This window comes from Lissotriton helveticus, chromosome 9 (genome assembly GCF_964261635.1).
Source record: "Lissotriton helveticus chromosome 9, aLisHel1.1, whole genome shotgun sequence".
NCBI lineage: Eukaryota > Metazoa > Chordata > Amphibia > Caudata > Salamandridae > Lissotriton > Lissotriton helveticus.
Window position 1 is genome coordinate 956,349,390 of NC_136070.1, and position 15,422 is coordinate 956,364,811.

Sequence of the window (15,422 nt, forward strand, 5' to 3'; positions counted from 1 at the left end):
AGAATAATTACCTTGCATACATACCCCTCAGGTGGCCCTTTGATAATATAAAAGAATATCTTTGTAGTTCTTTAAGTGTATAACATTTAATTGTCCTTCTTGTTTTTCTGAGGCTGAATAGAAAAGTAATCCCTGTAATAGTCTAAGTCATTATGGATTTGATATCTTATGAGCAATAGCTTAATCATTTTTAAAAATTCATCAATCTCTTCTGGTAACCCTGTCCTAATGCAGGAGCTATCATCCATCTGCCTATCTTCTTTAGGAGATGATGTGTGTGGACTATGTATGGTTTTCAGAAGTCAATTTATTGTTATGTTTGAACATGTAGAGATTTACCAGTTCCAGAAAGGAATACCGCAGGGTGGCTCTTCATATTTGTTGGAAGAAATTGCATTGGCACTTGACATGATTATGTTTGAGTGCCCGTATAGCTGGTTTTATGATAAAATCATTAGGGACTGCATGGGTCTTTGTATTTTGTTCAGGTACATTTTGGTGACCTCTCAGGCCCCATCCTTTGGTACAGGAGTATATAAGGATTCTATAGCAACTGTGTTAAAAATTTGCTCTGAAATACTGAAAGTGGATCCTTCAATTCCATTGGTGACAAATGCTCCAATACAGATCCACACCCTGAGATGACTGGTCTTCCATAAGGGATGCTACACATGCTTGGGTACGTTGGGAGAATGTAGACAAATGGGCATTTTGGGTTTATGTTCCAGAGGAAATTAAAGTTCATGGAGATAATCCAACCTATTTCCTTTGCACGTGACTTGATTTCGATTTCAAACTTTTCACTATCGATGACCTGACTATTTTCTGTAATGTCATCAAGCTGTCTTTTAGCCTCTCCCAAAAAGTCCTTAATATTCTAGAAGACAATGTTCCCTTTCCTGGAAACCAGCATAATTATGATGAAGGGTATTCCTTTAATGCAATGCACATAACAAGACCCCACAAGGTTCGATCAGCTGCTAGCCGTGTTGTGGCATGGATATAATGATAGTTACTCATCTAGAAAGGAAATTCCCTTGAATGAACTTCCATCTCCTGCTAAATCAAGTACTCTTTAAGGGGGCATTCATAATAGCAATCATGCGGGGCACCTTGGAACTCATGACTTGAGTTTCCTGAGCAGTTAACACACTAGTACACCAGAACCAATACAATTAGAAGAAGGGCAGCACAGAATAACTGTACTGAGAATGCTACAGATCACACAAGATCGGACAGAAAACCTCGTAATGAATCACATATACTCTCTCTCAACCCTAGCCGGTACCACACTAGGGGTATGGAAAAATCGCAGCATGCAATCACCGTTCCTGCTCGGAAGGCAGTGCAAGCGTGCAGGTCTATGCCTAGAACAATCCAGGCATGTGGTTCTGTAAAGGAACTGACACAAGAATTAGGATACCTAGGATACATGCCCTATAGCCACCTGGGCTCATGCTTGGCGAATTGGTAGGTCAGGCCGCAGCCCCCATTTTGGACCAAACTTATGGCACAGCCAAGTGCCTGACCCTTCCACAGAGATCAGGCTATTCTAGTGGCTTCAATGAGGTCGGATGTCAACCTCTCATCTCTTGGGGATCCTTCTGAGGTTCTGGTTCTTTCTTAGGGAGCATTCACAGATCAGGCCTCTTGATGTGGTACACCTTTGCTGGCAAATGAATAGCTGCTTCACCATAGATGTCCGAATCTCTCTTCAGTTTTACTTTTTTCTTTACAGAATGGTGTAGCCCAGGCAGCTTCAGGCACACCCACCTGCTCACCTGGCCAATCACACTTATACCATAAACAACAGCAACCACTTCCTGTACCTGAAGCCCATGAGACCACCCTCCCATTGCATGAGGACATCTACCTTTTATCCCATTCCTGCTAGGATATGTGCAGCACTTGCACCTAAGGAGTCAATGGGAGCATGTGCCTGCCCACATTTCCCTTCCTAATGATGCCATACAGACCAGGGACCTGGCCACTGCAGGCAGTCACGAACTAGCCTTGTCGGAAGGGTTCTCTACAACTTTAGTAGGATTCCGGCTGACCAAGACAAAATATGACCTACAGATTCAGGTTTTGGAAGAGAGGTTTGCAGCTCAGATATTCCAGACTATTCAGAATCTGTCTACTGTGTATTTGTTATACCTGCAACTGCTAGCTTGATGCATTTCTTGCAGTTCTTGTTTGAGTGACTTGCATCATTTTCTTATTAGAACTGAAGCTAGAAAAAGGCATCTATGCTTGCATGGTTTTTCTGCTGGGGGGCATTATGCTTTTGTCGTTGCTCCCTATGGTTATTAGAGCTTGCCTAACCAAGGAGGGGCTTTTGCCTCCAGGAGGGCAATACCTGGAGGTGGCAAGCTTCACACAGATTAAAACAAAATGGCAGCCTTCAGCATTAATTCATTTAGAAACCTGATTCTTCAAGACCCCAGTAAGCTTCAGGGCGTGTCAGGAAGACTTATCACTGGAACACCTAATTAAGTATGAGGATTCTTCTTTGCCTCGCAATGCTCTGCCAGCTCAATCTTCTCCTTGTTTTATTCACTTCTTTCACTAATATACTCTAGTTTCTTAACAGTTTTGTTTCTCCTGGGTGCCTAAATGATTTTTTCTTTTTGTGCTTTCTTGCTGTTTCCTTGAGAGGTTATTATGATCTGTGCTGTTTCTCATCAGGTACTTGGGTTGTTCCACTTGGTTCTTCTTTTATGAAATTGCAGGTGTCCAGATTTCGATCCACGTTCATTCACAGAGTGGAAGGGCAGGAGGCCATATTCCTCTTTGAAGAGAAAGGAACCTTTAAACAGTTAGGGCCCGATGTAGGTAATCCCAGATTACCGATTCTTAAATACCGAATCATACCGATTCGATATTTAAGAACAGGCACAAGGGATGTAGGTCATTTTACCGAAAAAATTACCGAATCGGTAAAATGTCCACTTACATCTCATTTTCCAAATACCGGTCGGTAACGGCCGAAATTACCGAATTTCGGCCGTTACAGACCGGTATTTGCCTACCTACATCTGGCCCTTAATATGTAGTGTTTTTTTTTTAACTAAGTGGTTCTTCAGCTCTTTCCCGAATTGTGGGAGGTTTGGTGGCAGTTCTTTTGGTGATAGGGCTGTTGTTCCCAATTCTGAGTGTGTAGACCCTGAAGGTCTGTTTCTAGGTTTGGCTTATTTTAAATGTCTTCATCCTCAGTCTAGTGATGCCAGTGCTGTTCCATTAAGGCACGGGTTGAACTCCTTCCGAAGCATCACGAGCATGGAACGTGTGGTGTCTGGGAAACCATGAGGCAAGGTGTTGTCTCCATTTAGGTGGTTTGACGGCTTGGATGCTAATTCTGAAATCAGCGACAGGGAGGAATGGTTTCACTTTTACCAGGAGGGAGAGCTGGTACGGTGGTGTTGTGGCCCTCTTGGTGATGTACTCTTCAAGGGAGAGATCAGTATTGAAAGTGAATCTGAGTGACCTGGCATGGATTGATGGATGGGGCATGATGCCATTCAAGTTGTACATGTATGTGACTTGTTTTCTTTTTCTTGGCACCATTGTCTGTCCCTCCCATGCAAACCACATTTTACAGTGGCTTGGGTTGGTAGTATATCATCTGAGCAAATTCAACCTTATGAAGTTTCTAGCCTGAATTTAGGCCGCCCCTTTGCAATATTTACCTTTTCCATTGACCTGCAGCAAATTTGTGTCTATCTTGTGACGGTTGAAGTCTGTGAACCCATTAATATGCAACAGTACAAAAGGGGGTGGTGATGGACGGAGCATCTGAATCAATCAAACACTCACACCCAGTCAAAAGATCTGGGTTTAATCCATCACCGTTCTTTAGCCCACTCTGCCACCCCAGTTCAGACATGGCTATATGCAAATCAGTCTGACCCTGTGCCTCATGGGAACAGTCCAGCCCGAACTGCCAAGCCACGTCTTCCCTGGACCGGAAACAAGCTTCCGAGGACCGGTTTCTGGCATTCCAACCATCTTCAGCCCGGCTTGCTTGAATCCAGGGGCAAAGTGAGCAAGGGACTCATGTCTGAGCATACCCTGCCACACTTATGGCAGCCAAAAGCAGTACAAAAGGGGGTGGAGTCAAGCTATCCAGGCTGAGGAAGGCTGATAGCCAGAAACCGGTCCTTGGATGCTTGATTGCGGTCCAGGAAAGACATGGCTTGGCAGTTCGGGCTGGACTGTTCCCATGAGGCACAGGGTCAAGGCTTATTTGCATATGGCCATGTCTGACCTGGGGTGGTGTGGAGTGCAAAAAAACGATGGATTTAGACCCAGATCTCTGTACTGGGGTGAATGTATGACATTGGTCTGCATTCTGTCCATCAATTGTTGTTTTTGCATTTGTCACCCCGAGGGATGGGTATGCTCAGACGTGAGTCCCATGCTCTCCACACCACTGGAGTCAAGCTATCCAGGCTGATGAAGGCTGATAGCCAAAAACCGGTCTTTGGATGCTTGATTCCGGTCCAGGAAAGACATGGCTTAGCAGTTCGGGCTGGACTGTTCCCATGAGGCACAGGGTCAAGGCTGATTTGCATATGGCCATGTCTGACCTGGGGTGGTGTGGAGTGCAAAAAAAACGATGGATTTAGGCCCAGATCTCTGTACTGGGGTGAATGTATGACATTGTTCTGCATTCTGTCCATCAATTGTTGTTTTTGCATTTGTCACCCCGAGTGGGATGGGTATGCTCAGACGTGAGTCCCATGCTCTCCACACCACTGGAGCCAAGCTATCCAGGCTGAAGAAGGCTGATAGCCAGAAACCGGTCCTTGGATGCTTGATTCCGGTCCAGGAAAGACATGGCTTGGCAGTTCGGGCTGGACTGTTCCCATGAGGCACAGGGTCAAGGCTGATTTGCATATGGCCATGTCTGACCTGGGGTGGTGTGGAGTGCAAACAAACGATGGATTTAGGCCCAGATCTCTGTACTGGGGTGAATGTATGACATTGGTCTGCATTCTGTCCATCAATTGTTGTTTTTGCATTTGTCACCCCGAGTAGGATGGGTATGCTCAGACGTGAGTCCCATGCTCTCCACACCACTGGAGTCAAGCTATCCAGGCTGATGAAGGCTGATAGCCAGAAACCGGTCCTTGGATGCTTGATTCCGGTCCAGGAAAGACATGGCTTGGCAGTTCGGGCTGGACTGTTCCCATGAGGCACAGGGTCAAGGCTGATTTACATATGGCCATGTCTCACCTGGGGTGGTGTGGAGTGCAAAAAAACGATGGATTTAGGCCCAGATCTCTGTACTGGGGTGAATGTATGACATTGTTCTGGATTCTGTCCATCAATTGTTGTTTTTGCATTTGTCACCCCGAGTGGGATGGGTATGCTCAGACGTGAGTCCCATGCTCTCCACACCACTGGAATCAAGCTATCCAGGCTGATGAAGGATGATAGCCAGAAACCGGTCCTTGGATGCTTGATTCCGGTCCAGGAAAGACATGGCTTGGCAGTTCGGGCTGGACTGTTCCCATGAGGCACAGGGTCAAGGCTGATTTGCATATGGCCATGTCTGACCTGGGGTGGTGTGGAGTGCAAAAAAACTATGGATTTAGGCCCAGATCTCTGTACTTGGGTGAATGTATGACATTGTCTGCATTATGTCCATCAATTGTTGTTTTTGCATTTGTCACCCCGAGTGGGATGGGTATGCTCAGACGTGAGTCCCATGCTCTCCACACCACTGGAGCCAAGCTATCCAGGCTGATGAAGGCTGATAGCCAGAAACCGGTCCTTGGATGCTTGATTCCGGTCCAGGAAAGACATGGCTTGGCAGTTCGGGCTGGACTGTTCCCATGAGGCACAGGGTCAAGGCTGATTTGCTTATGGCCATGTCTGACCTGGGGTGGTGTGGAGTGCAAAGAAAACGATGGATTTAGGCCCAGATCTCTGTACTGGGGTGAATGTATGACATTGGTCTGCATTCTGTCCATCAATTGTTGTTTTTGCATTTGTCACCCCGAGTTGGATGGGTATGCTCAGACGTGAGTCCCATGCTCTCCACACCACTGGAGTCAAGCTATCCAGGCTGATGAAGGCTGATAGCCAGAAACCGGTCCTTGGATGCTTGATTCCGGTCCAGGAAAGACATGGCTTGGCAGTACAGGCTGGACTGTTCCCATGAGGCACAGGGTCAAGGCTGATTTACATATGGCCATGTCTGACCTGGGGTGGTGTGGAGTGTAAAAAAACGATGGATTTAGGCCCAGATCTCTGTACTGGGGTGAATGTATGACATTGTTCTGGATTCTGTCCATCAATTTTTGTTTTTGCATTTGTCACCCCGAGTGGGATGGGTATGCTCAGACGTGAGTCCCATGCTCTCCACACCACTGGAGTCAAGCTATCCAGGCTGATGAAGGCTGATAGCCAGAAACCGGTCCTTGGATGCTTGATTCCGGTCCAGGAAAGACATGGCTTGGCAGTTCGGGCTGGACTGTTCCCATGAGGCACAGGGTCAAGGCTGATTTGCATATAGCCATGTCTGACCTGGGGTGGTGTGGAGTGCAAGAAACGATGGATTTAGGCCCAGATCTCTGTACTGGGGTGAATGTATGACATTGTTCTGCATTCTGTCCATCAATTGTTGTTTTTCCCATTAATATGCAGAGCAGCTGTACCTCTTTCCGCAAAAGCTCAGTTTTGCTACCCAGTAAAAGCGGTCTGAGAACAATGAGAGACAGGGTGTCAGTGGTTGCACTTTGTCCAATTAAATCCACAACATGGATGCCTTTTAGTCTATGGGATGCAGCTAAAAGACAGGTTCTTGCTAATGGCAACTGTCAGCACCGGATACCCAAGCCACCAATAGCAGTACCATAATGCCCCTTTGCGGTCAATGCTCTGCCCTACCAAGACCTGCAGGGGTCCCCGTTCGAGAGATCTGGTAGCTAAGACCCGCTAAGAGAGAAGGATAATAGAGAGAGGAGTACATTTTTGTAAATGAGAAGGCGAAGAGGAACATATGGGGAAAATTGGAGTTGAGTCAGGAAATGTCATGACTCGCTCCTTGCGCTCTCGTGCCAACCACCAGGGGGCTCACTGTGGGATACTTACGTGCTCTAATAAGCTTCCAGACCTTCCCTTGCATGCATATCCTGACTTTCAGCCATTTGGACACTATTTGAAACTTGCCATCCCTTCCCAATCTATGCCGGATTTTGTAGAAGCCAGTCTGCTCATGCTTGAACCTCCATTGTCCATAATCCCCTGCTCACTGCTCCTGCTCCACCCCGGCAAGTCCAAGGATGGGTGGAGGAATTCAGCACACCTGTGGCTGGCAGGTGCTAGCCTTCTCACACCTGATGCATGTGATTACTGTGAGCTCTTTCAAGCCCCAGCTCCCTTCAGTCCAGTGTTGGTCACTGTAGCCGTGTACCTGTGAGACCGACCCTTGTTTCCTAAGCTTTTGTTGTGAGTGTTTCCAGAATTCCTGAGCTATACTTATCCTTGTTTCCTTCATTCCTGAGCAACAGCTATCCTTGTTCCTGAACTAGCACTGCCTGCAGTGCTACCTTGTTACCCTGATTCCAGAGCTGCAGCTAGTCCTTGTTCCTGAACTAGAACTGGCTTCAGCGCTACCTTTACTCCTGAACCTTAGCTATTCCTCGTTTCATTGATTCCCGAACCAGTACTCTTTGATGCACCCCTGAAGCCTCTTTTCTGCATTTACATTTTCCCAGTCCCTGCCTTCTTTTCATTTACCTTTTGTTCCAGTTTCTACCTTGCTGTCTTCCTGTAGTCTTAGCTTCTAGTATCCTTGTGTTTTCTTTACCTTTTCCCAAGTGCCCCCCCTTGTTTTCTTTTCCTTCCTGTTAAGCTCACCTCCTTGCTAGCTCCTTGTTTACTGTGGCTTTAGTTTTATACCCTTGCTGTTACCGCCTTGTCTGTTCCTGTTTGATCGCCGGGATCCGTGAGTACAACTGACAACCTAGGTGGTGTTTCTTGTCTACTGTGAGTATTGTCTTTGAGTTACATTGATAACATCACCATAAGTATCAGCTCCACAGACCCTACCTATATATATATATATATATATATATATATATATATATATATATATATATATATATATATATGTTTGCAAAGGCCCAGAAGCTTTTGAGGAAGCACACAACAGCAAATGAAAACCAAAAGGTTTATTTAAACAGAGGAACCAGCATTTGCATTCCTGTAAAGATTCATAGCGCCTGACGCGTTTCAAGGCTCCTGCCTTTCTTGAGAGACGACTTACAGATTGTGAATGTTTTCCAGAGTGGATTTTAAACCCAGCTGCATGTAATGTTCATCAATTACCTTGCTCAGTGCGTTTTTTTCATTTCAAAGCATGCTGGAATAGGTAGTCCAATTTAATACCAGTCATTCCCTTGGGTAGGTTCTGTTCAAAACTTCACACTTTTAAAATCCATTATTTACCTCAGTGGGGCCCAGAGTGCAGAGCTGATCATTTTTTCCTTCACTTGCTGTGCTGCAACAGGCGTGGACACAGTTCCCACCAGCAGCCTCTCTCCTTCTTGATTGTGCATTCCTCCACGACAAGGGCTGCCGTGTTAATTTATGTTTGCAAAGGCCCAGAAGCTTTATATATATATATATATATATATATATATATATATATATATATATATATATATGTTTCCATCAAGTTTTCCCTTTCGCTTGAAGGCACACTCCATTGCAGGCATACTCTGACCAACCCGGCAAAATGGTATTCAGATCATTTTTATTGTCCTTACGCATTTCGAGGCTGCTGGCCTCTGGTTCACAGGTTTTCACATCATCTGCGCAAATCAGCTGCCAGTACCACGTGTCCTTTTCAACAATTATGGCCCCCAAGTGAGCATTTCTGGGACATGTAGTTCCAAACAGCTACAATTAATCCCCTCCGGTGGGGTCTGCGCAGATTACATTTGAAATTTATTTTCAGCCCTCCAGTGGGCCTCCAAATGCCACTTACACGGTAAATATACATTCCTCTGCAGTGCCGAGGCAGGTTACAGGAACAGTTCCAAACCCACAAACTCTTTCCAGTTAATGAGCGGTGCGGCCTTCTCCGGCAAAAGAGGCCGGAATTAAATGTTTCCATCAAGTTTTCCCTTTCGCTTGAAGGCGCACTCCACTGCAGGCATACTCTGACCAACTCGGCAAAATGGTATTCAGATAATTGTTATTGTCCTTACGCGTTTCGAGGCTGCTGGACTCTTGTTCACAGGTTTTCACATCATCTGCGCAAATCAGCTGCCAGTACCACGTGTCCTTTTCAACAATTATGGCCCCCAAGTGAGCATTTCTGGGACATGTAGTTCCATACAGCTACAATTAATCCCCTCCGGTGGGGTCTGCGCAGATTACATTAGAAATTTTATTTCAGCCCTCCAGTGGGCCTCCAAATGCCACTTACATGGTAAATATACATTCCTCTGCAGTGCCGAGGTAGGTTACAGGAACAGTTCCAAACCCACAAACTCTTTCCAGTTAATGAGCGGCTGAAATAAAATGTATCTGAATACCGTTTGGCCGGGTTGGTCAGAGTATGCCTGCAGTGGAGTGCGCCTTCAAGCGAAAGGGAAAACTTGATGGAAACATTTAATTCCGGCCTCCTTTGCCGGAGAAGGTCGCACTGCTCATTAACTGGAAAGAGTTTGTGCAGACCCCACCAGAGGGGATTAATTGTAGCTGTTTGGAACTACATGTCCCAGAAATGCTCACTTGGGGGCCATAATTGTTGAAAAGGACACGCGGTACTGGCAGCTGATTTGCGCAGATGATGTGAAAACCTGTGAACAAGAGGCCAGCAGCCTCGAAACGCGTAAGGACAATAAAAATTATCTGAATACCATTTTGCCGGGTTGGTCAGAGTATGCCTGCAGTGGAGTGCGCCTTCAAGCGAAAGGGAAAACTTGATGGAAACATATATATATATATATATATATATATATATATATATATATATATATATATATATATATCCTATATGTGAGTATTTGCAGTCACCATCTGTAACAGAAATTGTGGGTGAGGAACTTACTGAGCTTCAGTCAAATATGGAGATTCTGAGTGCTTTATCCCACATTCCCTTTATTGTTAACGTTGCTATATATATGTTGTGCACGTCCGTCCTGGGTGTTGGTTATTCTGAATGCGTAATTGCTTCTTGAGTGCCTGTCTATCTGAATCTTAACCATTGTGTACCTTTGTGAAGATCCCTTTTCTCCTCTGACTCCCTGTGTGATCCTGGGCAGCACTGTACTCCTCTCTCTGCTTACTTTTTCTGCCCAGCCATCAGTCCTTGCCCAACTGCCTGACTGAGTCCCAGACAGTCCTGACAGGAATTTGGGAACTACACAAATTAATAATTATGGCATTGTTATTGGGACACAATGGTGACAGAGTAGGAAGTAGCAGCTATTTGGGTAGACAATAGTTAGATGTAAGCACACAAAGAGATGACAGGAGTCCTTACCTCCGACCACTGAATAGCTGAGCACTGAGTTGAGGTCTATGTCATCGCATTGCAGTGTCAAAATTGGAGCTTGAATGCTTAGCGTAGAGTAGATTGTGACATCATAGAATGGAGGGTTACATATAGGGGGGTTATCATTAATGTCCTAGAAAAAAATATATATGATTATTTGGGCGATTGCACAACATACAGAGGCTTTTGCCATAATTCAACATATTAACACTAAAGGATGTGTTGGGCTGCAACCCCCACCAAATTACATCCTCTATCTCGAAAGGTACCTAGACATCACTGGAGGACGCATGCCCTTATAAAACACTAGCAGCCCGTCCCGACGTTGTCCGGGTATGAATTGCTGCCGGCCAGTAGTATATTGTTTTGTAGGATTTCGTTTTGATAGCATTTCTTATCTGTGACAGGCCTGTGAAACGCTCCGATTCACAGGGCACTGCTGATGCACTTAAGAGTGCGCGTTCAGTAGTGTGTGAACTCGAGTTTCCCTACTTTATTTTTCCTTGCAATATTATATAGCGCGAACTCGACAACATGGCATGAGCACAATTTACTTTACAGAAGAACACATTCATTTGTGGTAGGCATGGGGAGACAAAGCGATTTGCCTGGAATCACAGGATGTTGAGCTGATGCCGAGATTCGAACGTAGCTCCCCAGCTCTAAAGTTCGTAATTCTAGAACTTGTGGCGGGAGGTGTGTCTAAAGGTGTATGTCGGTGCTGGCCATCAATGAGAGAGACCGGTGCATTTTTCAACTCGGTGGTGAAAGAAAATGAGTATGTTGCTGGAGATGTGGTCCGCCGTGCCACCAATGTACTTACCGGGGGAGGGTAAACACCCATTATTCCGCAACTTTCTTTCCGCATACCATCACTCCGCATACTTTCATTACGAAAGTACCATGACTCCGCAATGCCATTATAACGCATGGCATTACATTTTATATGCTTTTACCACGCATACATTTACAACGAAATTCTTTGTAAATGCATGAATGGTAAAAGCATGTTCTTTTTTAATGTTTGGATAAGGTAAGTATAGGTATAGGGGTATATGTTTTGGGGTACTGAGGTAAATGTTTTGGGGTGTTTGGGTATTTTAGGGGTTCAGCCATAGTTTTGGGTTATGGGGTACAGGGGTAGTTTTAGGGTTTAGGGATAGGTATGGGTTTTGGGGTACAGGGGTATTTTTAGGGTTCAGGGCTAGGTTTGGGTTTTGGGGTATAGGGGTATTTTTAGGGTTCAGGGGTAGGTTTGGGTTTTGGAGTACAGGGGTATTTTAAGCGTTCAGGGCTAGGTTTGGGTTTTGGGGTACAGAGGTATTTTGGGTTCAGGGGTAGGTTTGGGTTTTTGGGCTACAGGGTTGTTTTTATGGTTCAGGGCTAGGTTTGGGTTTTGGGGTACAGGGGTATTTTTAGGGTTCAAGGGTAGGTTTGGGTTTTTGGGTACAGGGGTATTTTAAGGGTTCAGGGCTAGGTTTGGGTTTTGGGGTACAGGGGTATTTTAGGGTTCAGGGGTAGGTTTGGGTTTTGGGGTACAGGGGTATTTTTAGGGTTCAGGGCTAGCTTTGGGTTTTGGGGTACATGGGTATTTTTAGGGTTCAGGGGTAGGTTTGGGTTTTGAGGTACAGGGGTATTTATAGGGTTCAGGGCTAGGTTTGGGTTTTGGGGTACAGGGGTATTTTTAGGGTTTAGGGATATGTTTGGGTTTTGGGGTACAGGGTATATTTATAGGGTTAAGATGGGTTAGTGTTTAAGGGTGTTGGGGTATTTTAAGGAGTAAGGGTGGGTTATGATTATGGGGTGCAGGGGTATTTAAAGGGAGCAGGGTGGACACCCGGAGCTGGAATGTACAGAACCTGGGAAGAAAAAACAATGAAATATTGGGCACAACGCTCGCTTTTTTTCCCCTGTAATCCCGCGCCCCGCACACGCCCCCAGCACACCCCCACAGCACACGATATGAGACATGGCATGAAGGGCGGAAGGTACCACACGCCCCCAGCGTTTGTCAAGCCGCCAGCACACGCCCACAGCACAACGCAGACACGCCCACAAGGGACTACTTTGCTGGCACGGTTCTTTTACCTTTTACATGTATATGGTGGGCGTCTGCATAGCCTATGTCCTTCTGCTGCAACTGCCCTTTCCAACGCTGTATTGGGTGTTGTGATGTTGCTGTGGTTCCTGAGATTACCCGCCTCAAAGGTTTGGGCTCTCTCTTTATTATATTAGTATAGATTAACTACTCTCAGTTTAATGTTGGCTCTGAGCAATTAATGAATTGTGTTCTCCGAAACTTTGTCACAGATGCCATATCCTGAATGTTCACCAAAGACAAAAAACCTGGCTTTGCATCCACATAAAAAATGCAAGCAAATCAACTTAATGCCAGAAAGAACTGAATAAACCACTTTGCCGTCCCTACCTATTTCAGAAACATGGCCTCAATAAAAGCCGCTCACGGGTAGACTGTTTTGTTGGACTCCTCACAGTTCAGATCTAACTTTTCATGTTGATACTGGAGCATTTTAACCACATGAAGCATTGTTGACTACATTTGATTGACATTGGCTCCGGCTAAAAATGTGCATCCTAACCTGTACCTACCTATTTAGTGGACAAGCTGGCCATCTCCAGCACAGGTTCCTGCTACCCAGGAGCAAAACTACCCTGCCCTTAGTCCTTCCTTACAAATCAAGGTCAGTCCGTGCCATTCTCACGAAATGCTTCCTTCATTTGGTTCTCTGTCCCAATCAAGGGATTCACACCCCTTCCGGGGAATTACAAAGTACCTTCTGTCTGATCCAGAGGATAACTGTCTGACCAGCTTCAAATGTGTCAGCCCCCACCAATTCTCAAGTCACCTCATCCTCTATCCCCGAATGTATGAAACCCTGAAATGAACTACTCTTGCAAATCTGATGTATATATACTGTTGGTTTGCACCAAAATGTAAATTAAGTGTAAGTAATTAAGTACAAATGTCCTTCAACTGAATCCCTAACCAGTGAAGTTTGAAAGGTAAACATTTCTTGACCCATCCTGGTCTGTTTGCACTACAATAAATCTTCAAATAGTGTAAACGAAATAACCACAACTATAGCTGACCAAGGGATGGCGAGGAACACTTCCAAATATTTTACAAATCCTGCAGGCTACTATGCTGAGCTCTTCAATTAATCTGTTGGAGCAACTACACAAACTGTGCTATAAGGAGACTCAGTTCACTGTGTTATGAACAGGCATGTACCAGTGATGTCAATTTACCAAAAGACCATGTGAAACAGAAGTGACTTCACACACTCCTTGATGCTCCAATGACATTAAAGCTCCTTTCGAATTCTCACTGTTTACCCTATCCTCTCACCACCTTTCCTCTCTCCTCTCCTGGTACCTTTTTCTATTTCTTGTAGCTCCCTCCACACCAGCACTATGAGGTAAGATTAGGGTGTTGTAAATCACTGTACAAATAAGCAACCTAAAACAGCACAACAACATGTCCTTTTCTGCTGTTATTAATAGTTTGGCAATATTGACTTATAAATCAATCCAAACAATAACAAGAGGGTAGAGTGAGAAAATGTGGATTTAGTGATAGTCAGCTATTGGTAACACAGAACGTATGCATTACTTTTTAACAAGCTTTGCCCCAAAGACATTAACAATGAAAAATGCTATGGCAATTCTGTTCTGGCTTCCTCAATTTGTCATGTGCAGACTGCTTTTTAAAAACTCTGCACTATTTTGTCACTTCTCTTTGCACAAATATACACATCTGGCAAAAACAAGTTCTGTGTCTGCCATTAAAGTATTTGACAAGTCAACATGAGCATCTAAAATATAAAATGTTATTTTTTGAACCCTTTTCACCTAATAGCTCATCTGGTGCTAACCGCAAGTGGTCAGTCAGCACTCCAGATGTAGTAAATGGTACTCTAAGACACCAGGCAAAAAAAGAGTGTAGGGGTCTGCTTTAGTCTGGTGGGCAGTGTCCTCTGCCATAAATGTAACAGACTACCCTGTTTGACAAATCGATGGTCTACACACTCTGTTTAGAGTCAGGTGGACTGTCATGTTTCTGCCAGGAGTGCCCATGGGGACTGAGGCTGTGGAACCCTGGACCAATGACCCCAGAGTTCCAGCCATCAAAGTAAGCATTGCTAACCATCGCTGTATTTAGAGAGCGGACAGTATAACATACATTTTTTCCACTTCAGGACCGCCTAATAAAGACTGACGATCTGAAGAATAAAGAAAACATTACCCCCACAAGCTGGGAGAAAGCTCCAACAGTGTTGGCCCATTACTTTTTGTATTTTTAAAAAACAAACTCCTGCTTAGCGAGTTTTTTTTTTTAAACTAAAAAGTTTGCTGAGCAGCTGCATGTAGCCGTGGCTTCTCAGAAAACTCAGACAGTCTTCAGAGTATCTGCCTAGATGGCAGCTCCTCTGAAGGCACAGAGATGTCTGTCAGACAGGCAGAGATATCTAAATATGGGTGTATTCGACAAGGGCATCAGAGTACATGCTTCCTGCTCTGGTAGAATAGACTACAGCCAGCCAAATTCTAAATGAGCTCCTAGCTATCCTATAAGCATGTGGGTAACCTGTTGTAAACGAATCTAGGACCCTAGTGTAACTTTTCCCGATTCATGCCCTTATATAGGTATACTTTGCCCTATCCTTATATAGGGATAGAAATCATTACCATATTTGGCCTGAGCCTTACAGCCCAAATACGGCAAGGCTACTTCCACTAAGTTCCGAGAATTCACAACGATTTCTTGGAGAAACCCGCATTCAGCAGCTAGGATCTTCCCCCTGCTTGAATATTAAGTTATCCAAGAAATCCTGGAGTTTTCTAGGAAATGAACCTTTGAGTGACGTTATTAAGTCCAATC

The 15,422-nt window shown here is 44.9% G+C and overlaps 1 protein-coding gene across 1 annotated transcript in view; it reads right to left on the bottom strand.

The window, feature by feature from the left end:
• The window catches only part of LOC144783084 (cadherin-related family member 4-like), a 361,413-nt gene that overhangs the window by 86,211 nt on the left and 259,780 nt on the right, over positions 1–15,422 (bottom strand). The window contains exon 13 of the mRNA XM_078662246.1: positions 10,508–10,652. Coding sequence (XP_078518372.1) covers positions 10,508–10,652 — 145 coding nt within the window. The remainder of the gene's footprint in view (positions 1–10,507; positions 10,653–15,422) is intronic.